Below are 24,986 nucleotides of genomic sequence, written 5' to 3' on the forward strand. Positions count from 1 at the left end.
GTTATTGTTTTGTAGTTTATGATGGTTTTAATAAAAAGTATTTATGGTGTGATGTTTTTTGGGTTATTTGGGTTATTTAAGTAGAGATTTATTATTTTAAATTTTTGTATAGTTGGGAATATTATATAAGGGGTTTTTGGTGAAAAGAAGTTATTGGTTTGTTAAAGTAGTGTATGGTTTTGGTTTAAAAATTTTATGTTTGGGGATTTGGGGTGGTTTATGTATTGTAATGGTATAAAGTATTATGTTGAGTATGTTATTTGTGGTATTTATATATGAGTGTAATTAAATAGTAATAGTGTGTTGTTGAGTAGTAGTATAGTGTAGTAGTAGTAGTAGTAAGTATAGTAATAGAAGTTAGTAATAGTAGTAGTAGTTAGTAGTTAGTAGTAGTAGTAGTAGTATTGTAGTATAGTATAGTAGTAATAGAAGTATAGATAGTTAGTAGTAGTATAGTAGTAGTAGTAGTAGTAGTTAGTAGTAGTAGTTTTGTAGTATAGTAATAGTAGTAGTATTGTAGTTATAGAAGTATTAGTATAAGTAGTATATAGTATAGTAGTGTAGATAGTAGTAGTAGTTAAGTATAGTAGAGTATAGTAGTTTAGTAGTAGTAGTAGTAGTAGTATATAGTAGATAGTAGTTAGTAATAGAAGTACTAGTAAATAGTTAGTAGTAGTAGTATAGTATGTAGTAGTATAGTAGTATATAGTGTAGTAGTAGTAGTAGTAGTTAGTAGAGTAGTAGTAGTAGTATATAGTAGTAGTAGTTAGATTATAGTAGTAGTATAGTAGTATAGTATGTAGTAGTAGTGTAGTAGTAGTAGTAGTAGTAGTAGTAGTAGTAATAGAAGTACTAGTAATATAGTATAGTAGTATAGTATAGTAGTAAGTATAGTAGTAGTAGTATAGTAGTATAGTAATAAGTAATAGTAGTATAGTATAGTAGTAGTAGTAGTTAGTAGTAGTAGTAGTTTAGTAGTAGTATAAATAGAAGTACTAGTAATAGTAGTAGTAGTAGTAGTAGTAGTTAGTATAGTAGTAGTAGTAGTTATGTAGTAGTAGTAGTATAGTAGTAGTAGTATAATAGAATGTACTAGTAATAGTAGTAGATAGTAGTAGTAGTAGTAGTAGTAGTAGTAGTAGTAGTAAGTAGTTATAGTATATAGATAGTAGTAGTTATAGTAGTAGTAAGTAGTATAGTAGTAGTAGTAGTAGTAGTAGTAGTAGTAGTAATAGAAGTACTAGTAATAGTAGTAGTAGTAATAGTAGTTGTAGTAGTAGTAGTAGTAGTATAGTAGTAGTAGTAGTAGTAGTAGTATAGTTAGTAGTAGTAGAAGAAGTTAGTTAGTAGTAGTGTAGTAGTAGTAGTTAGTATAGTGTAGTAGTTAGTAGTGTATAGTATGTTTATTAGTAGAGTATTGTATAGTTAGTAGTAGTTAGTTAGTAGTAAGTAGTAGTGTAGTAGTAGTAGTAGTATAGTATAGTAGTAGTAAGTAGTAGTAGTAGTAGTAGTAGTAGTAGTAGTAGTAGTAGTAGTAGTAGTAGTAGTAGTGTATAGTAGTAGTAGAGTAGTAGTAGTAGTAGTAGTTGTATAGTAGTAGTATAGTTGTAGTAGTAGTAGTAGTAATAGTTGTGGTAGTAGTAGTATAGTTGTATAGTAGTAGTAGTAGTAGTAGTTAGTAGTAGTAGTAGTAGTAGTATGTAGTAGTAGTAGTAGTAGTAGTAATAGTAGTAGAGTATAGTTGTATGTATGTAGTATATAGTAGTGTAGTAGTAGTAGTAGTAGTAGTATAGTAGTAGTAGTAGTGTGTATAGTAGTAGTAGATTGTATGTAGTAGTAGTAGTAGTAGTAATAGTAGTAGTAGTTAGTAGTAGTAGTAGTAGTAGTAGTAGTAGTAGTAGTAGTAGTATAGTAGTAGTAATAGTAGTAGTAGTAGTAGTGTAGTAGTAGTAGTAGTAGTTAGTAGTTGTGTTAGTGTATATTAGTAGTATAGTAGTAGTAGTAGTAGTAGTAGTTGTAGTAGTAGTTAGTTAGTAGTAGTGTAGTAGTAGTATAGTTTAGTAAGAGTATAGTATAGTAGTAGTAAGTGAGTAGTATGTAGTAGTATTAGTAGTAGTAGTAGTAGTAGTATAGTAGTAGTAGTAGTAGTATAGTTGTATAGTAGTAGTAATAGTAGTGAGAATATAGTAGTTGTATTTGTAGTTGTTGTTGTTAGTAGTGTTGTTATGTATGTATGTAGTAGTAGTAGTAGTGTAGTAGTAGTAGTGTAGTAGTAGTAAGTAAATAGTAAGTAGTAGTAGTAGTAGTAGTAGTAGTAGTAGTAGTAGTGTAGTAGTAGTAGTAGTATGGTAGTAGTAATATATAGTAGTAGTAGTAGTAGTAGTAGTAGTAGTAGTAGTAGTAGTATAGTAGTATTAGTTAGTAGTGTAGTAGTAGTAGTAGTAGTAGTAGTAGTAGTAGTAGTAGTAGTAGTGTTGTTGTTGTTGTTGTTAATAGTTTAGTTGTAGTAGTAGTATAGTGTGTTGTTGTTTGTTTGTGTAGTTAGTAGTAGTAGTAGTAGTATAGTAGTAGTATGTAGTAGTAGTAGTAGTAGTAGTAGTAGTAGTAGTAGTGTAGTAGTAGTAGTAGTAGTAGTATATTAGTATGTATAGTAGTAGTTGTAGTAGTATAGTAGTAGTAGTTAGTGTAGTAGTAAGTAAGTTAGTATGTAGTAGTAGTAATAGTTTAGTAGTAGTAGTAGTAGTAGTAGTAGTAGTATGTAGTAGTGTAGTAGTATAGTAGTGTAGTAGTATAGTTAGTATGTAGTAGTAATAAGTAGTTAGTAGAGTAGTTAGTTTAGTAGTAGTGTAGTAATTAGTTGTAGTAGTAGTAGTAGTAGTAGTAGTAGTAGTAGTAGTAGTAGTAGTAGTAGTATAGTTAGTAAGTAGTAGTAGTAGTAGTAGTATGTTGTTGTGTTGTTGTTGTGTGTTGTTGTTGTTGTTGTATTATAGTAGTAGTATAGTAGTATAGTAGTAGTAGATAGTAGTAGTAGTAGTAGTAGTGTAGTTAGTGTTGTTGTTGTTGTTGTTGTTGTAGTATAGTATAGTAGATAGTAGTATAGTAGTAGTAGTAGTAGTAGTAATAGTTAAAGTTAGTAGTAGTAGTAGTAGTAGTAGTAGTAGTAGAGTACTATATAGTTGTAGTAGTAGTAGTAGTAGTAGTAGTAGTAGTAGTAGTAAGAGTAGTAGTAGTAGTAGTAGTAGTAGTAGTAGTAGTAGTAGTAGTAGTAGTAGTAGTAGTAGTAGTAGTAGTAGTAGTTGTTGTTGTTGTTGTTGTTGTTGTTGTAGTAGTAGTAGACGAAGAAGAATTCATATTGTTTATTTTAGATTCACTATGTCGCAACTAAATCGAGCTTTCTGAAACCGTCCTGTAAATATTGTAGTATGGGTTTAGGTAAAATTCTCACTGGGCCGAATTCATCAGTTTTGAAAACCAATCGTAATTTCACACAGTTCTGTCGTAATCTGGAAAAACCCATATTTAAACATTTGGCCAGAAAACTCGTCCTTCAAATATCGATCGATATAAATGACCGTCATCTTGGCAAAAATTCTCAAACCTGAGACTTCGCGATGTCTTCCTTGAAATCCCAGGTTTGAGAGATATTGCCAAGATGAAAGTCATTTAAATCGATCGATATTTGAAGGACGAGTTTTCTTGCCAAATTTTTTAATATGGGTTTTTTATCCAGAGTACGACTGAACTGTGCCTATGATTAGTGCCGTAAAATTGACTGACTCCGTCTGCTTCTTCTCGTGTCCGTGTGTGTGGGTATGTGTGCAGTGTGTTATGTGTGTGTGTGTGTGTGTGTGTGTGTGTGTGTGTGTTAAAAGTCATAGCCTTGTCCACACAATACGCATCAACAGTCGCAACGTCACTTTCCTCGTAATGACGCATGGTAACTTAGTAACTGGCTCTAAACTATCGGAACAATGGCGGACGCCCTTATGAAATATTTCTCCGACAAGAATAAAAGCGTATCCAGAGGAAAAAAAATATAAATCTGATCATGATTTGACTTTTACACATTCTGATCACAAAACATGTGAAAAGTTCTAGCCAGCATGAAGAATAAAAAGTTCCGATTTTCTTTGTTTAGAACCACGATGGCCGCCGTTGCTGGGCGACGTGACATCAGACTATTGAATCCTATTCTAACTGCCATTTTGTGTTTGTTGGAGGGCGAATAAGAAGAAATCTTCTAAAAACCAGTGAGGTGTTACTCACCTTTTACATCCAATCCCTGGAAATTTATGCGCTATATAAAATGATCGAATTATTTTTTTTAAAGTGTTGAACATGCTTTTGATATGAGAACAGTGAATATGGTTTTTCAAATTATAGTTTATCTAAATTTCGTTTCTTGAGTTTATTTTGAGTTAAATTTCAATTTGCCGTCCGATTTCTCTCTTCAACAGAATACACAAACTGTGACGAATGATATGTTGATGCTCCCATATGAGATATCATATCAGCAATGTGGCTTTGAAAAGGACCGACGTATACATATATGCAGGTCTGACATTGTTATAATGGACCATATATTGCGTCATATTTTTTAGATTTCCATAACAACAATGAGCCCATAGGGAATTGGGTTACCAGACCTGTAAATAAATGCACGTCGAAAAGGCCCAAATTCTTCCTTAAATGCCCTAAACACATAATTAGCAATAATGTTGTACACAGTGCGTATTCTTTGAGATAAAAATATTAAAAGGGAACAAAGAGATGAAAACATATAGAAAAAAAAATCCAGTTACATTATATACGGATTTCGCTTCTAGAGGGTTTCAGAAGGTACCAGAGTACATCAGATAACCATCATATATTTTAGTATTGTCTTATCTAGTCTACTGCTTGTAACATCAAATCTCTAGTAAACTGACCAAACGCCTTTATTTGATGTTGGCCATAAATACGATTTTTTTTTCCTTTTTCATTTAAGCAATAAACCTGACTTTTTTTCATTTTTCATTTTTGCAATAAACCTGACTTTTTTGTCCGTTTTTCATTTTCGCAATAAACCTGACTTTTTTTCATTATTCAATTTTGCCAGCATTGTTTTAATCCTTAAGTCATAGTTCTGGCAGAATTATGACCCCGAACATGTCAAAATACGCTGAAACTTTAAACCCGAGACTTCAAACCTGTTCTGAAGATATCTCAGGTTTGAGCGTTTGAGATAAATAGGAGGTCATCTTGATCTTTTGATTTGTGTGGCCCATCGAGCCAATCTGGCATTGTGCCAAAATGAACTGGACTGATTAAAGTTTTAAGCCAAATTAATCGGAACTAGGAAATTAAAGATTTTTAAAAATTTAATCAGCAAAATTCGATGCTTTCAATGAAGACATTTTATAATTCAGCCTTTTGCCAGTTAACTGTCATTCTGTGGAAAAACGCGTATTTTAAAATTTCGCCAGAAAACTCGTCCTTCAAATATCGATCGATTTAAATGACTTCATCTTGGCAAAAACTCTCAAACCTGGGACCTTTTGATGTCTTCCTTGAAATCCCAGTTTTGAGAGTTTTTGCCATGATAAGGGTCATTTAAATCAATCGATTTTGAAGGACGAGTTTTCAGGCCAAATTTTAAAATACGTGTCTTTCTGGAGTCACTACAGTTTGGTTCAAATCAAGTTTTAAACACCGCGTTCAACCTGACATAATACCGTTTTGAGACGATTGGTCAGATATGAAGTACAAGATGATTTTATGGCTAAAATAAGAAAATTTTATTTTGTCAAATGTAATTTTTAAAACCTTCCATGCCAAAATGATGTATAAAGGAAAAAAAACAGATGCTTCGCCAAAGATGTGAAGTAAAAGTTTTATGGCAAAAATGATAAAATGATTTTTTTTTTAAGATAGGAAGTATAAATGTTTTTCATGTCAAATTGATAAAATGATGTTTTGCCAAAGATAGGAAGTATAAAAGTTTTATGTCAAAAATGATAAAATGATGTTTTGCCAAAGATAGGAAGTATAAATGTTTTTCATGTCAAATTGATAAAATGATGTTTTGCCAAAGATAGGAAGTATAAAAGTTTTATGTCAAAAATGATAAAATGATGTTTTGCCAAAGATAGGAAGTATAAATGTTTTCATGTCAAATTGATAAAATGATGTTTTGCCAAAGATAGGAAGTATAAAAGTTTTATGTCAAAAATGATAAAATGATGTTTTGCCAAAGATAGGAAGTATAAATGTTTTTCATGCCAAATTGATAAAATGATGTTTTGCCAAAGATAGGAAGTATAAATGTTTTTCATGCCAAATTGATAAAATGATGTTTTGCCAAAGATAGGAAGTATAAATGTTTTCCATGCCAAATTGATAAAATGATGTTTTGCCATGGATAGGAAGTATAAACGTTTATGTCAAAAATGATCAAATGATGTTTTGCCAAAGATAGGAAGTATAAATGTTTTCCATGCCAAATTGATAAAATGATGTTTTGCCATGGATAGGAAGTATAAACGTTTATGTCAAAAATGATCAAATGATGTTTTGCCAAAGATAAGAAGTAAACAAATTTTCTAACCAAAATTAATAATACTTTTTCAAAGATGGGACGGAAGTAGAGCCATAATGTGGTCTAGTGATATGACACTCGCCTTCAGATCAGAAGGTCCAGGGTTCGAGTCCGGCTTTGAGCGGCACATATTTGGGTCCTTAGACAAGACTCTTTCCTCACATTCTCTCATCGCACTCAGGTGGAAAATGAGTACCTGGGCGTTAACAGCATTGTCTCTGTCGGGGGGAAAAATGTAATATCGCCTAACAAGCGTCGTGTCTCGTCCCACATATTAAGTGTTGCCGTTTGGCTAGAGACCCCTTGTAAAGAGCTTTGAGCACATGTAGTGGATATTGCTCTATATCAATGCTCATTTTTTTTGTGTTTGTTCAATTTTTTTTTTAATTTGTTGTTGTTGTTTCTTTCTTTTTCATTTTTTTAGTGTGTGTGTGTGTGTGTGTGTGTGTGTGTGTGTGTTTGTTTTTTTTTTTTTTTTTTTTTTTTTCGGGGGGGGGGGGGGGGGGGGGGGGGTTCTGGTTGTTCTTTATTGCCTATATTATTTTTTTTCAAACTTTTCTGTCCAAAATGAATAAGTGTGTTTTGTCAGTGAGGTGAAATGGTTTATCAAGCGTGGACGGATGTTGATATTAGAATAAAAACGATTGTTGTCAGATAGGACGATAAAACAAGCTGTCATATTGAAATGATTTGATTATTGTGTTGTGTTAGTCATCAAGGACGCGCCGTGCTGCTGATAAGATAAATCAAGAGGAACCAAATTTCTCTTTATTCGCTCAAAGGGGAAGTTTGTCTTGGTGCCTTGGTCTTTAAAAGGTCTTTTTTCAGGGCCATTATGAATGAATGAATAAATAAATAAATAAATAAATAAATAAATAAATAAATAAATAAATACATAAATAAATAAATAAATAAATACACACATAGATAAATAAAAAGAAAGAAATACCTATATAAAAATGTATGAATAAGTAAATGAATGAATAGATGAATACGTGGATGAATTAATATGTGAATAAATAGATAACTAAACAAACACATAAATAAATAGATAAATAAATAAAATAATTTTTTTTTAAATTAAATAAAAATAGAGAAAAATCTTCCAGAGAGTCCAAGCACAAGCCGCTGTTCAGGGCCGCAAAGTTACCAATAGGGACTAATGAAAAGCAAAATGTAAGGCTCTTTACTCACACTCTCTCACCGTACTCATGTGTAAAATGAGTACCTGGCCGTTAACAGCGTTGTCTCTGTCCGAAACAGAAATGTAATATCGCGGCGCATGTCAGTCAGGCGTCATCCATCGTCCTACGTGTTAAGTGTTGCTGTTGGCTAGGGACTCATTGTAAAGCGCTTTGAGCACGTTTAGTGGATATTGTTCTACGTACGCAATGCTCAAGCTCAAGCCTTCAAGTTTGTTTGGGGTTTTTTTTTTTTTGTTTGTTTTTTTTTTGTTTTGATTTTTTTTTTTTTTTTTTTTGTTTTTTTTGGGTTTTTTTTTTTTTTTTTTTTTTTTTTTTTTTTTTTTTTTTTTGTTTTTTTTTTTTTGCATATACCACGATGGGGGTCCTGATAGCTCAGTTGATAGACCACTCGCTTCACACACAAAGGGACCGAGATCGATCCCAGGTGCAGTCGAGATTTTTTTATCTGACCTCCTTGTCCATCCAGTAGTGATTGGGTAGCTGGGTCTGTTAGATCTGGGTGGAAAGTACTTTGCGATAGACTAGCGTCCTATCCAAAGGGGAGTAAGGAATTGTTATTGTCCGTTTCACGCTATAGAAACCATGGGCCTAATGGCTCTGAAGTACTACTATTTACCACGATAGAATACCGTTTTTGAGAAGACGGGTCACACGTTACCTATGCTAGATCGTGGTGTGTTATGAAAGCTGTTTACTGCCCTACTCTATGTGCTGCTATGTGGTCTTGTGGTATGACTCGACACACACACACACACACATCTATTTATATATATATATATATATATATATATATATATATATATATATATATATATATATATATATATATATAGTCCTTGGAAAAGACTCTTTACACACATTTCCCCATCGTTCCCATGTGTAAAATGAGTGTCTGGCCGCTAAGAGGGTTGTCTCTGTCGGAAAAAAAAACAAAACAACATTATTATCGCATATCAGGCATCATGTCTGGTTCTTTATCATACGAGTTGCTGTTGGACAGGGACCTTTTGTAAAGCGCTTTGAGTACGTTTAATGGACATTGTTCTATAAAAAGCTCAATTTTTTTTTTTTTTTTTTTTTTTTTTTTTTTTTTTTTTGTATCGTTTTCTATTGCCCTACTCTATAAATACATGTAGAATTTAAAAATCTGGCCATAAAACTCGTCCTTTAATGTCGATCGATTTAAACGACCCTTATCTCTTGGTAAAAACTCTCAAACCCGGAACCTCGAGCTGCCAACTTGAAATTGCAAAAATTCGTGGTTCCCAGGGAAGAGAAAGAAAAAGTCACTATAGATAGCTTTGCAAAATGATGATGTGTGTGGCTGGCTGAGAAAACCCGGAAAGATGCGCAAATGTCATGAATTGAGTTATGTATACAGTGGTGTAGATAGACTACACCTTTCTGATCATTTAGTACCACTTTAAATTTCCTTTCTATGTCTATTCGAACCCAAGTTATGATATTTTTCTGAATAAAATTTGTTTCTATGGAAAACTTTTTATCTTTGATTTTGGCTCATATCTCGAATCAAGCTTGTCGCGTCTTCCCGGGTTTTCCTAGCCAGTCTCACATTTATTTTGTCCTCATCATGATCCAAAAATGCTCCAAGTCCTCAATATAGGCTCCAAGGAACTAAACTTTCCCTTTCAACAAGATTGATTGAGTCAAAGACGTGTATACCGTTCTGTAGATAGAGACAAAAATTCGTAATTCTACGATCATTTTTCGTAGAACTAGGCAGGTCTGCAAGTGAGCTGGTTAAAGCTGTGAATAATCTGACTTAATTTTAAGACATAAAGTATAGTAAGTCATGACTACAACAATATTATGCATCTGTTGTATGTGTGTGTGTATGTATGTGTATGTGTGCGTGTGTGTTTGTGTATGTGTGCGTGTATGTATGTGTATGTGTGCGTGTGTGTTTGTGTATGTTTACGTGTGTATACGACACGCGCCAGTCTAATGAAGGCATTTATTTATCAAAGGGGTTATATAAAAGAACAAAGAGTTGAGTTAAGCAGAGGCAGCGGTCAACAGCTTGCACTGGAGTAACAGGTTCAAATGTCAGAGGGTAGATTAGAGGTTAGGAGGTGGGGGGGGGGGGGCGAGGGGAGGAAGTATTATCTTCTTATCGAAGCAAAATATTGAAAGGGATTGAGGGGAGCGGGGGGGGGGGGGGGGTAGAAGATGGGGGGGGGGGGGTCGTGTTGGTTGAATAACTTTTCATTTATAGTATATTATTCTAGTGTGCATTGATTTGTTATAGGTTTGAATCCTGACAGAGACATAAGTGTGTGAAAAATGTCCTCGTCCGTTCAATACGTATAGAAATAGGAACCACAGATAAAAGAGAGATGCCCTTCTTTTTTGTCTGTGGTAGGAACTGACATAGTTCTATCTCTCTCTCTCTCTCTCTCTCTCTCTCTCTCTCTCTCTCTCTCTCTCATTCTCTCTCTCTCACACACACACACTCTCTCTCTCTCTCGCTCTCTCTATCAGTCTATCCATCTATCTATCTATCTCTCGCTCTCTCTATCTATCCATCTATCTATCTATCTATCTATATCTCACCCCCTCCTTCATTTCTTTAACCTATGAGATTGTGAGAAAATCAATCGAAATGCATCCCGGCTAAAACGAAACAATAAAAAAGAAAAAAAGAAAAAAATAACAATGAGAATTAAACAAACAGAAACAAAAACAAACCAAAAAACAAAAAAACCCAGAAACAACTACAACAAAACAAAAAAAACCAAGAAAAACAAAGCGAAATTATTTTTTTGTGCGTGTATATCAGAAGTAGATAGCAACGCCAATAAGCCTGTCGCAATCTGTTATCCTTAATAAATGTCTACCCTGCCAGACCTTCACACCCATGACTATGACATCTTCGAATGACATTTCCAAAGTAAAACCAGGGCAATGTGTAACTGGTTATAATGTGTAATTAATTAGCGTGTGTCATTTCTTTATTTGATGTCAAGCAGCAGGATTGTCGTTTGATTGTTTGATTGCCTCACCATGATTACCGATGCAATGTGTAATTGGGAATGGATGGCCATTCGGCGCGTGTCAATGGTTGATTATGTAACCATTACACATCTTCGTGTGTCAGCATCGTCCATAGATTTTTACTGAGACATTTGGGGTATGGATCAGTGCTATATGAAAACAGAGAATAAAAATATCGCGGTGTCAGAGCCTACCTGGGATCCAACTGACACGGCACCCTCCGCCTGGCTAAGAGAGAGAGAGAGAGAGAGAGAGAGAGAGAGAGAGAGAGAGAGAGAGAGAGAGAGAGAGATCAGCTAGCGGTCGCACAAGCCACTCAGTCACACAAAAATATGGCTTTCAAACTTGGTACCTATCGTGCGGCTGTGGTCGTGTCTTTCTCTCAGTCAGGCGGAGGGTGCCGTGTCAGTTGTATCTTGATTTTGGCACTGACCCCGTGACTTTTTATCCTCTGTTTTAATCTGGCACTTCTCCATAGCCTATATTTCTCATCATTATTGATACAAGTGCCCGCTCCACACTTTTTCTGGATAGATGTTTAGTACAGGATCAAACTCCACCTTATTCCCTCTGCCCTCTTTACGAAAAAGGACGTATTTGCAAAAATATGGGAAAAGTCTTCTTTTTTAAAAATAGTGTTGAAAATTAAAAGAATGGCTTTCTTTTACACTAAGTTTAATTGACGTCAGTATCGTAGTTTCTGAAATAGTGTGCCGTACATACACTAATTTTTCTATTCTCTTCATCGTTTTTACAGAAGAAGATCGTATGAGTTTTTATACGGTCTTTTTCTAATAAATGTGGACGTATTGGGTCTTTTTCTGTAAATACCAGTGGAAACTCCACCATACCTTATCATGACTCCACTTCCTACTCTGGAAAACCCATATTAAAACATTTCGTCCTTCAAATATCGATCGATTTAAATTACCCTCATCTTGGCAACAAAAACAAAAAAACAAAAAAAAAAAAAACAAAAACAAAAAAAAAACAACTCTCAAACCTGGGACGTGGCGCTTTAAATTACATCAACATAAAACAATATAAAAGTACATGACACCAAAAAAGAAATGTTTTCAAGGATTTCTTGAAAAAAGACAATGATTTGGATTCTCGGATGCTCTGTGGAATGGTGTGGAAATGTGAAGGCTTAGGATGGGAACGGTGCAGATATGTGTTCGTCCATTGTCTGTGCTGCTGCCATCCGAAGTCTTTCCATGTTCGCCTTTCGTAAGTATAGGGAACGAAATTAGCGTCCCTTGATTGGACGTCACCTATAGTCTGTGACGTCACCGGCGGAAAAGTTATTAGAGAGAGAACGTCATGTTGGGAGAGATGCATGAGCACAATCAACATGACGTTCTCTCTCTAATAACTTTTCAGCCGGTGAAGTCACAGACTATGGGTGACGTCCAATCAAGGGACGCTACTCTTCCGCTAATCTCATTCCCTATGGATGCTGTGCGCTTGGCTAAGAAGATCACAACAATGCCATCCGGAAATATAACAGACTAACACACAAAACCGCGTTTAACCTAAAACGTTTATAGTCTGGTTAATACCGTTTAGTGAGAACTACTCATAAACATGGATGGCAAAAAAAAGTCTATAACAAAGATCTGAGTGACGTCAACTTCGTTCTATCTACGGAAGGGCTAATTACTCTCTTTCTCTCACCGTGCTCAGGTGTAAAATGAGTATGGTGCTGTTTACAGCGTTGTCTCTGTCGAAAAAAATTGTAATATCGACTTACAGGCGTCATAGTGGTCCGTCTGAGCCGTTAAAAGGCTATGTGGTCTTGTGGTATGACATTCGCCTTCGGACCTGAAGGTCCAGTGTTCGAGTCCGGCTCCAAGGGACGCATAGTTGAGTAACTGGGAACGCCTCTTTACTCAAATTCTCTAACCACACTCAGGCGTAAAATGAGTACTGGCTGTTAACGACATTGATCTGTCGGGGAAAAAAAATTTGTGATATCGCCTAACAGGCGTCATGTCTCGTTCTACATGTTTAGTATTGCTGTTGGCTAAAGACCCCTTGTAAAGCGCTTTGGGCAAGTCAAGTTGATATTGCCCTATATAAAAGCTCACGTTTTTTTTTTTTTTTTGGGGGGGGGCTTCTTTTTTTTTTTTGACCCGTGGAGCCAGAGTTTATCCCGGTTTCTCTTGCTTGAAATGGACAATAGCAATTGCTTGTTATCCTGTGATTAGACACTAGATCTAACAGATCCAGCTACCGAATCACTGATAATGGACAGGGGAAGGGGGGTCGGGAAATAATCTCGACAGCACCCGGGATCGATCCCGGTCTTAACATGATGGACGAGACATGACGCCTGTTGGGCGAGATCACAATTTGTTTTTTTTTTTCCGACAGATGCATCGCTGTTAAGGGCTCGGTACTCATTTTACACCTGAGTGCCGTGAGAGAATGTGAGTAAAGAGACTTTTACAAGGACCCATCTATGCGCCGCGTAGAGCTCGACTTGAACCCTGGACCGAAGGCGATTGCCATACCTTGTAACGCGCTTTTGCACGTTTAGTGGATATTGCTCTATATAAAGGCTCTAGTTTATACCACGAGACCACATAGCCTTCTAACGGCTCAGAAGGACCACTATGACGCCTGGAAGTCGATATTACAAATTTCGGAAAAATATCTCGACAGACTCGGGATCGATCTCGGTCCCTATGTGTGTATGAACCTTGTGCTCTACCAACTGAGCCATCATGAGCCCCCACAGGCGTCGTTGTGTCTCGTATATCACGTGTTGCTGTTTGCTTAGGTCCACTCGTAAAGTACTTGGAGTGCGTTGAGTGGATATAGATAGTATGCGCTTGGCTAAGAAGCTCACAACATTGCCATCCGGAAGTATAACGGACCAACACACAAAAATCTCTGTATCCATGAACGTTTATAGTCGGGTTAATACATTTCAGTGAGCATTACTCATAAACGCGGATGGCAAAAAAAACAATAACAAAGACCTGAGTGACGTCATCTTCGAACTATCTATAGATTCTATATAAACGTTCAAGCTCGTACTAGAATTAGACCTTGAACAAAGCATCTTTATTCTCTATATATTCAACAGCAACAACCATGTGATCACTGCCAGGAAAAGGAGAGAAGAAAAAATGCCGGTTATGCAAGAGCACCTTTTCAACACATAATTTCATCAACGCTTTTTCATGAAGCGCCCAAGGCATTGAGCATCTACTGGACAGAACTCAGACCGGCCGGCTTGTAAGATTGATTGCAACACACCAGATCAAGTGTGTTCAATCAAACATTTAATAACGTTGGGAGCTTTTCATTGCATTGAATAATGAGGAGTGTGTCGCTCTTTGGGCAACGCGCCTCTTGACCTTTTCCAAACTGTTCACCCAAACCTCCATGTGGAAGATTGCGCCCTGCAACGAGATCAAAGGAAACCCTTCAAAACATCCAACACCGACGCGCAATAAAAGGAATGCAGCACGCATTGGCGTTTGTGAAGTTCGGTTTTTATCAATCCATGATTTTATCCCGCCTGACATTAATAGTCTAGTTAAGTAATTGTTAGAAACAATAGACCAAGAAGGAACCGTGGTATGACTAATTTTAATTATTAATTCTAAATCATTAATGTCAGCTAAAATTGTTACACGCTTTGGTATGTCGAGTGTGTACGGTCGCTACTGCTTTGATGTGGAAAAATTGAGAGGAGAGAGAGAGAGGGAGAGGGGAGCGTGGGATTTCGGAGCTTCGCGCGAGTCGCGGAGTCGCGAATTTTGCGTGTTCTCTCTCTCGCTCTCTCTTCTCTCCACTCGTTTCCTTCCTCGTTATTTCACTTTGATTTACGTGCTTTGAAGGGAAGGTGTTCCAAAATGATCATTTGCCATCACAAGAAAATATTTTGTGCATAGCCTGATATTTTATTTATTGGTTTTAAATTGTTTTAAATTTGAAGTCGAGAATTTGCTTTGCAAGGAGAAGGCGAGCCCATAACAAAGTAAAGAAAGCAGGTCTGTTTAATAATGAACCACGGCGCATGACTATTCTGTAAGAGGCGATTTGATTGGCTCCTGGCCTTTGATGCTCGCTGGTAATTGGGTGTTATTATTGCTTTTGCATAGTCTTCATGGCGGATTCAAAACGTGTGTCGGAGTGTTGTGCTTATTTTGTGTAAAATTATTTCTATGGACAAATGACTATGAGTTCGGGAAGTTCGGAGGATTTTTATTCTACGGATGAAGTTAAAGTGTACAAAGATGAAGGGAATAAAGACGAAGAAAAAAGATCTTCGGAGAATTTAAACGAAGAAAAGTTAGGCCTTGTCACCGAATCGGAAGAGGTGAGTGCAGTCTCTCTACTTCAAACAAACGAAATCCTTTGATCTTTCCTTTTCGAGGTCAGCGTATAGTTTCGCATTATTTATGACTTTCGCAGTGTATTTTACACTGCAAATAAATTTCCTCTGATCTCATTAATTGTCTAGTTTTCATTTGTAATTTTCAGGGCAAGAATTCTGCTTTGCAAGGGAATTTTACTGGGGAAAAATCAAGCAGTGCAGTATCAGATGACGGTAGGTTGAACCGAGCTTGGCTTGAGGCTTAGTGGAGCCAAAGATCAAAGGAGTGGAGGGTTCGGGCTAAAAAAAATAAGGGTGGGAACTTGAAAGGAATATTTTTTCCCCTGTGCTCTTTGTTCGCTGTCATAGCCAACTCTTTGTATACACTCAATTAATGCTTGAAATCTGTAGAGTTCGCAATGTTCTCTCTCTCTCTCTCTCTCTCTCTCTCTCTCTCTCTCTCTCTCTCTCTCTCTCTCTCTCTCTCTCTCTCTCTCTCTCTCTCTCTCTCTCTCTCTCTTATCTCTTTGCCCTTTTTTTACACTACCTGAACGTTTATTACTGGCTGCCCTGTTTATTAGTTCTAGACTACTCTTATTTTTATTAATTACTGAATCTTAACACGAAGAGCACGCTTCTACGTCTACACACAAGGCGTGGAGTCCGATTTTAGTTTTAGTTCGTTGTTTGCGAATTTGAATCGGTATGTCCAGTGAAACCTTTCTCGTTCTTATGCGGCTATCGGTCAGTTTTCCCGCTCGGACTGTCTACCCTCATGCCTGACCCGTCAGGCTTTTTAAAAAGTTTCCTTTGAGCTGGACCCTCGTCTGATTCAGTGATTGCGTCGAATAATGGCCCTTTGTTCTGTGTCGGCGAAGTAGCACAGTTGTGGCTAGAGAAGGCTAGCATTTAGGCATTTGCCTACTTATTTTAAGGAAGGGCTGGCGGTTTTTATGTTTTGTGGATTAGTCAGCGAGGAGTTGTTGGGAGGGGGGAAGAAACGAAACCTAAGGTCTGATAGGAATTGTAGTTTGTGATAGGGCCTGCAATTATAAATAATTGAAATGGTGTGGGCTTGAGCTATTCAATAGTAGCTATAGTTATGAATGGGGATTTTAGTATTTCGCAGTGGTCTTCCCATATAGGAGGGTTTTTTAAACACACTACACACTCGCGTATTTTGTAATGTGATGCTGTGTAGCGAGAAGAATCTTCTAATAACTATATAAATAATAGGTGAAGGCATTATCATTTTTTGGGGGTACTGTTCATCATTATTTAAAGTTAAAGCAAAGAACAATGTGAGGGATTTGACAACACTCAATTTTTTTCCCCTTGGTGTGTTTTTTTTATTAGCATCCTGTCTCCTTTGATTTCTTTTTCTAATTTTTTGATAGTTTTTCTTTCGTTTTGACATTGATTAGGGAAAGCTTTATTTGACTTTATTAGTGATTAAGGGCTCTCCTCTTGACTGCATTCCTTTCACCGCTCACTTGAAATATTTAGAAAAATGTGCACCCTTGTGTGTTTCCCATGTACAGACAAATTTTTCTCGCTTGTATTTGACAGGTTTTGGTTATGTTTACAAACTTTTCCTAATGCATGATCTCAATGTAAGATGGAATGATCAAGTTGGTTTTGAAACTTTCCCGATCTTAAAATCAGAGTTCAATCTCAGGACATGGGCAAATTTTGTATGTTTAGCTCGTTTGTTTCCATTATTTTAAATGCGTATTTTATACATTCTTAGAGTGCGTATGCATATTTTTCTTTGAGATCATAATATTGGTTGGAGGGTGATAAAACTATTTGGATATTGTTACTTATTGTTATACTTATAATGTGGTCAGCTGAACAAATGCACTTTTTTAATCATCAAAGAACGGATAAGATAAACGTATAAAGCTGTTTATTACTGCTGCTTTTGATGCACAGCAATGATTAATGGCTATACTCTCATCAGGGTGTTGGTCTATCGAAAGTAATTTGACTGATGTTGGGCGGACCAGAGAAAATTGCATGATTCACAGTTTCCTTTTTTTTTTTATCCGTCCTCTTTCTCATACTATTTTCTTCTCCACTGGTGGTTATAGTTTCTTGTTTTTCCTGATCAAATGTGTGAAGAGCGATTTTTGAAAGAGTCAAATATGATAGCAAGCAATAATTCATATTGCGGCTTACTATCTATTTCTATAGATTATTAAGTTTCTTAACACACTGTTTTCAGTGGTATGTGATTGTGAAGACATCACTACATATGCCTTTTCGTTTTACATGTGCAATACCGATATGTGAATGGTCTTATATATTGTATATGACAATTGTATGAGTCACGGGCAGAGGTCCATACTTTTTTTTTTATTTTGGTCAAGTAAGATAAGCGAAAAATATTTGTAGGTAAAAGTGATTTTGTAATGGTGGTCATTAGAAGGTCAAGGTAATCATTCGAATGTGTGATGAATACTCTACATGTTTTACACAGTGAATTTTTGTTTACAAAGCTAAGCTATGGTCTGTTTCGAAAACTGGCTTAGGTAAAATCAATTCGTCTATCCATTGACTGTCCTTGATTTCTATTTGAGTTTGTGTTCCGTTTTTCATGGTCTTGTCATACTAGCAAGCGTATTATTATTATTTATTTTTTATATCCCATACTTTCCTGTTATTCTGCACTCCTGGATATCCCAAAACAAAACGTGGCAATTTTTTATGGATTAAACATTTTTTTTGAATGACTATCCAGTTTGATCTCACTGCACACCCCACCCACAGAGGGAATTTTTGGCTGGTTTTAACTTATTTAATTCTAGTGTACTTGGATTTTTAACTGAATTGATTGAATGAAGTCTGCAACTTGAGCATCCGAATATTAATGACATTCTGTGTATAAAAAAAGGCTTCTCTGGTTCACCAGGGCGAACCATAGAAGCTTTCTTTGTATTTATACACAGAGTGTCATCAATATTCAGATGGTCAAGTTGAAGACTTAATAATGCCAGAATAGAAGAAAAAAGTAATTTGCAAAAGCAATACCTAGTTCAAAGAAAAAAAATCTATCTTTGGCTTTAGTCCTCCTTTGACAGATCTGTTGGGCCATTTTGTAGATGGTCTTTTAGTCCTTTACAATTGCAGTTGTTGACCTTATTCATTTCTTTGCCTATGATGTTTGCTTTGGTCTTGAGAGGTTTGTTTCCACGCCTGTTTCATTGACAATTGCTTAATTTTCTTTTCTTTTGTTTTCCTTTGTTTTTTTTCTACTAGTGCACAGCTGTCTGGTGATTTGTGTGTATGTGTTTTTTAAGGTGTCAGGGTTTTTTTATGGATAACATTGAGCTAACTCAATGTTATCTGTTTATCTAGTTTGTTGACAGTTGACATTTTGTCGATTTCAGTTTTCTATTGACAGCCGTTCTTTCTCACTTTATATTCTTTCTTTAAGTCATGTGTCACTGATTCTTTTGTGATATGATTGAAGAGTTATATACATAATAGAAAAACATAATAGGGACCAATCATTCGTGCATAAAAAGCTTTATTTATTTGTCTCCGGCTTCAGTGTTGTAATGCTAATGGTGATACAGGATATGGGCATGGAGACAGAGTGGTCAAATCCCATTACTATTGTACTCTACTCTGATGAAACGCTTGTTTTAAGTTTTCATTTTGACTAGGTGATTTTGTTTTATTTTTTTACTCCAGAGATTGGGAGACTAGTCTGTCAGCTTGTCCAGTAGAAACAGATTTTGTAACCCAAGACTTCCTTGTGGCTTTTTTGACAGGTCAAGAGTCATTTTGATAGATTAATAATCAATAAAATAACCTGTTTTTCTGGCTTAAGTGAAAATAATACGTTTTTGATAATATCGGACACTGCTGCTTATCTGTTTCCACTGGGATCAATGACCAATCGTCGTAATGTCACTTTAATGAGGTTTGGTCATGGATAGTTGGCAGGTCATTGAGAAAGGTTTTGTTGTTTTTTTGTCCATCATCACCATGTCATTGATGTATTGATTTCAAGTGTCAATACCAAGTCACAGGTTGCTGGTGGTTCAAGTTTATTGTTTTATAGGGGAAATAGGATTGGGCGTATGGTATACTTTTTTTTCTACTATTGTAGATAATTACAAAGACTATCAGATCTAAATTTCAGTCTTTTGTTTGTTTTGTCGTTTTTTTTTCTCCATGACACATTTCCATTAACTTTAGAATTCATTTCAACAAAGCCTGCAACGTTTGGCATTGCAACTGACATTTGTGACCAACTCTGGGAATTTCGACAATCGTATGGAATCTACTATTGGCATGTTTCAATGCTTTTGTTTATCTTTTATTAAAATAATTTATTGTTTTACCTTTAGCTTGCTTGAAATGTTGCATTTTCTCTTTTTTTAAAAATCTTGTCTATATTTTTAACGTTTGTGCTTTTGAGTGTAGATCTCCAGATTTTACTGACTTTGTCTAATAGTAATGCAAGTGCCAAATTTGTAGGCTTCAGAATGGCTGCATGTCTTTGTGTTTGCCATGTTGTTGAAGAGCCTGTTTTATGTTTTGTTTCCAGGTATTGTTATAATGACAATGCTTCAGCCCTGGTCATTCATAGTCATCGCTATCCTTTAGTTTATCAATCATAGTGCTTTGTTGTCAAAGGGGGAAACCTACATCCACATTGTCTGTCTTCATATTTTTGATTGAAGCTTCTATTCCCTTTACTTATTGTTATTTCTTCCCTTGAGCTCCACACGGCATCATATAGATTTTTTGGTTGCATCTCACCTGATGCGTCAGTTGCTCTTTTTATTTGAAGATCAGGTGTTTTCTTTATTGTTGCCTCTTTTATTTCTTCAATACTCACATTTTTGGATGCACTGGCGCTTAATCCTGTAGTCTGCTATGGCTGGAAGCCTTTTATTCAATGTATACACGTTTTTTGGAGTATTTATATTTCGATTCGGAGGTTTTGGAGAAAATATGATTTTGATAAGTACTTCACAATTGGATAATTTGATCTATCTGATCTCCATTGTAATAATAATAATCTTTATTGTGCATATAGGCAATTATTGTTAGGTTACAGCTCTTGTAATAGGCGAAAAAAGTAATTAAAATAGTAAAAATAATGATGATTATAATAATAATAATAATAATAAGAAGAAGCATTTTGATGAGGTCTTTCAAGAGGTGAATTTGTGTATTTTGGGTTGATGTGGGTTTGTTTTTTTCAACCCTAAATATCAGCAATTATTGTTAGGTTACAGCTCTTGTAATAGGCGAAAAAAAGTAATTAAAATAGTAATAATAATGATGATAATAATAATAATAGTAAGAAGAAGAAGCATTTTGATGAGGTCTTTCAAGAGGTGAATTTGTGTATTTTGGGTTGATGTGGGTTTGTTTTTTTCAACCCTAAATATCAGCAATTATTGTTAGGTTACAGCTCTTGTAATAGGCGAAAAAATGTAATTAAAATAGTAATAATAATGATGATAATAATAATAATAGTAAGAAGAAGAAGCATTTTGATGAGGTCTTTCAAGAGGTGAATTTGTGTATTTTGGGTTGATGTGGGTTTGTTTTTTTCAACCCTAAATATCAGCAATTATTGTTAGGTTACAGCTCTTGTAATAGGCGAAAAAAAGTAATTAAAATAGTAATAATAATGATGATAATAATAATAATAGTAAGAAGAAGAAGCATTTTGATGAGGTCTTTCAAGAGGTGAATTTGTGTATTTTGGGTTGATGTGGGTTTGTTTTTTTCAACCCTAAATATCAGCAATTATTGTTAGGTTACAGCTCTTGTAATAGGCGAAAAAAAGTAATTAAAATAGTAAAAATAATGATGATAATAATAATAATAGTAAGAAGAAGAAGCATTTTGATGAGGTCTTTCAAGAGGTGAATTTGTGTATTTTGGGTTGATGTGGGTTTGTTTTTTTCAACCCTAAATATTAATACAGTGTAGTTCTAAACATATTTCAGCTTTGGCATTAGTCAAACAAGTCACAGTTCTTAAGTATCAATGGGAATCCGAAAAGTTGAAGCAGATATATTCTCTCAAAGTAAAAGCATGTATGTTGTACATTTTTCAAATGTTTTGTTGGTTTGACAGCTTTTTGAAGTTTTTCTACGTCTGTAATTAGAATTAGAAAGCTTCTCTCTTTTGACTTTCGGCTCACTATCTATCCCAGGTTTTATTCAATTCATTCATTTATTGATTGAGCATATTAATATAATTTATATTTTTATTATTATTGTTGTTGTTGTTGTAATTGATGGTAAGTCAATGACGTCTCAGTAGAAACTGTTGTACTCTTGTCCGTATTTTCAATATTGGTGTATCAAATATCAACATGGCCGACATTTGTCTCCCTCTTGTGTCGTGTGGGATGCTTGGCAATATCGATACTTATTGGTCTGACTTTATTCGTCAAAAGCACTTGCTTTTCTTTCTTTTGTTTTTTTTCTCCTTTTTTTAACAATTTAAAATTTATTTATTTTATTGTTTGTTGTTGTTTGTCTGAAGCTTCTTTAATTTACAGACAGGTCGTTTTGTCAGTACGTGGTGGTTCTCATTTTAATCTTTATGATATGAAGTGAGTAGAAAAGTGCCAGAAGACAATAGAGAATAAAATTTTTTTTTTTTTTTTTTTCGCGGCGGTGGTGGGGTTTGAACCTGCGACCTTATTGGTACGACAACTCCGCCTGGCAGGTGAGAGCGTGGCTCTACCGTGTGAGCTATCCACGAACACTAAAATATTCGTTTCAAACCCAAAGTCATTTCTAGATCCCTCTCTCACCCACTTCTTGAGATCGCCGATTCGTTCACCACCATCGCGAAGTAATTTTGACCAGCAGTTAAGCCTAATAGCCAATATTCTCATCACAAACATATAACATAGAAACGATTGAGACATTGAGTATGCTCCGGTGTATGGGTGAATTTTTAATTCAGAAAAGTGAGTGGAGCAGGCACTTATGTTGGTAACAACAAGATATGAAGTGAGTAGAAAAGTGCCAGAAGACAATAGAGAATAAAATTTTTTTTTTTTTTTTTTTCGCGGCGGTGGTGGGGTTTGAACCTGCGACCTTATTGGTACGACAACTCCGTCTGGCAGGTGAGAGCGTGGCTCTACCGTGTGAGCTATCCACGAACACTAAAATATTCGTTTCAAACCCAAAGTCATTTCTAGATCCCTCTCTCACCCACTTCTTGAGATCGCCGATTCGTTCACCACCATCGCGAAGTAATTTTGACCAGCAGTTAAGCCTAATAGCCAATATTCTCATCACAAACATATAACATAGAAACGATTGAGACATTGAGTATGCTCCGGTGTATGGGTGAATTTTTAATTCAGAAAAGTGAGTGGAGCAGGCACTTATGTTGGTAACAACAAGATATGAAGTGAGTAGAAAAGTGCCAGAAGACAATAGAGGATAAAAATTTTTTTCGCGGCGGTGGTGGGGTTTGAACCTGCGACCTCCATACACCGGAGCATACTCAATGTCTCAATCGTTTCTATGTTATATGTTTGTGATGAGAATATTGGCTATTAGGCTTAACTGCTGGTCAAAATTACTTCGCGATGGTGGTGAACGAATCGGCGATCTCAAGAAGTGGGTGAGAGAGGGATCTAGAAATGACTTTGGGTTTGAAACGAATATTTTAGTGTTCGTGGATAGCTCACACGGTAGAGCCACGCTCTCACCTGCCAGGCGGAGTTGTCGTACCAATAAGGTCGCAGGTTCAAACCCCACCACCGCCGCGAAAAAAATTTTTATTCTCTATTGTCTTCTGGCACTTTTCTACTCACTTCATATCTTGTTGTTACCAACATAAGTGCCTGCTCCACTCACTTTTCTGAATTAAAAATTCACCCCATACACCGGAGCATACTCAATGTCTCAATCGTTTCTATGTTATATGTTTGTGATGAGAATATTGGCTATTAGGCTTAACTGCTGGTCAAAATTACTTCGCGATGGTGGTGAACGAATCGGCGATCTCAAGAAGTGGGTGAGAGAGGGATCTAGAAATGACTTTGGGTTTGAAACGAATATTTTAGTGTTCGTGGATAGCTCACACGGTAGAGCCACGCTCTCACCTGCCAGGCGGAGTTGTCGTACCAATAAGGTCGCAGGTTCAAACCCCACCACCGCCGCGAAAAAAATTTTTATTCTCTATTGTCTTCTGGCACTTTTCTACTCACTTCATATCTTGTTGTTAGCAACATAAGTGCCTGCTCCACTCACTTTTCTGAATTAAAAATTCACCTCATTTTAATCTTTATGGGCTGAGGAAGCATTTGGCACGATTTTGTGATATGTGGTGTTTTATAATAAAAGTTATATTTATTAGCTTTTTAATTCATTTGTTTACTGGTTCAATTTTCAGGGATTGTAGTACTAGTTAAATATATCGGGATGTTACCTCAGTGCATTTATGGAGGGGATGTTTTTATTCAGAACATCGAAGATGAGCACCCCGCACTTCCTCAATTAAAAAAAAAGAAATACGCTACTTGGTACCTCAAATGTATTACTTTCTTGTACAATGAGGGTCTGCAACATTTGCTTTAATTCGCTGGTCCTGTCATGGCTGAGATTAGGTTCTATAATATAAGCACTGTGGGACATTATCCTCACATTGACAATTTTGCATTAGAAATTCTACAACAAAAAAAGCATTTCATTTGGCATTAGGTAAGGATTGGCCTAGGCAAACATGTAGTCGTCCCGGAGACAGTGATGCATATTATTGTGTTTCACACAGTGACTTCTTATATCTGCTCTCAGTAGACAATGGTTTCACATCATCTCGTATATTTATTTATTATTCTTTGTCTGGCAATGGAGCATGTAGACCTTTTTAGTTTAGTTGGGGTTTTTTTTTTATAATATTGATTCACATTTTATGATGTGAACTTATTTGCAGATCTGTTGACCCACATTGGTGTTGGCTCATCGTTGTGTGCTGGAAATAGAAATGCACCTTCTGAATCCCTGGCAAAATATTGTCCCATTACTACGGTGTTCGTTGAATTCAGCCCATCATTCCGTTCGGTTGTCTGACCTGTAGTTGTGTGCATCGAGTTGTCATTCTATTCTCCGTGTCCATGATTGTCTCACACTCGATACCATTATTTACTGCATGTTCTATCCTCAAGGACCTCTGAACTACGTTATTCTTTTCGTAAATAGATGGTTGGGGGGGGGGGGGGGGGGTGGTCATGGTTCACTGGCCGTGACGTCATGCATAGACGAGAAACGTAACATTCGCTTTCCTTACTGTGTGTTACTGCATTGTATCTATCTGTCTCCTTTCATCTCACTTATGATGGTATTGCTTAACATTGTTGTACAATCGTCTTTGCTTGTGATGTGGCGCCTGCTAATGCAGTCTAATGATTTTCTGTAGGAGATCACTCAGCTCGATGTGTTAAAAGTGTCCCCGTCGTCTCGCCTGTCTCCTTGCTGTACGATTGATTTCAAACAATACGGCTTCTTATATTGTTTCGTTTCTTTTTCTAAAGTTTTATTGTTTTTATTGATTGTCATCATTGCTGTTTTGATGGCCTTGTTTTTCTTGCTTTGTAGTTGTATGCGTGTTCTTGATGTGTGCTTCTTTTTTGTTCTTTGTTCTTGTCAACACGTTTGATTCTTTTTCGTTTATTTTTGTTCGTAGTGACATCAGTCAAGTACTTTACTCGTTTTCTTGGATGGGGTTCCTGACCTCCCATAGTAGACAGGGAGGCACTCACTATGTCTTCTATCCCGGTATATCCGTTTTCTAACTTGCTTTCTGTCTTTGTCTTGGAATGAGATTACTTGGATTTGTCCTGGCCCTGGTCGGA

The 24,986-nt window shown here is 36.0% G+C and overlaps 1 protein-coding gene across 4 annotated transcripts in view; it reads left to right on the forward strand.

The window, feature by feature from the left end:
- The first annotated feature begins 14,530 nt into the window (after positions 1–14,530).
- Positions 14,531–24,986, forward strand: part of LOC144972262 (protein pangolin, isoforms A/H/I/S-like) — a 122,100-nt gene continuing 111,644 nt past the window's right edge. Inside the window, exons 1-2 of one of the 4 annotated variants that reach the window (XM_078913323.1) lie at positions 14,531–15,133; positions 15,298–15,364. In XM_078913323.1, coding sequence (XP_078769449.1) covers positions 14,987–15,133; positions 15,298–15,364 — 214 coding nt within the window. In that variant the 5' untranslated portion in view covers positions 14,531–14,986. The remainder of the gene's footprint in view (positions 15,134–15,297; positions 15,365–24,986) is intronic. The other 3 variants (XM_078913322.1, XM_078913317.1, XM_078913316.1) reach the window with 3 other exon arrangements.

Source organism: Berghia stephanieae, chromosome 5 (assembly GCF_034508935.2).
Source record: "Berghia stephanieae isolate SIO BIC M18660-M18661 chromosome 5, UCSD_Bste_1.3, whole genome shotgun sequence".
Taxonomy (NCBI): Eukaryota; Metazoa; Mollusca; class Gastropoda; order Nudibranchia; family Aeolidiidae; genus Berghia; species Berghia stephanieae.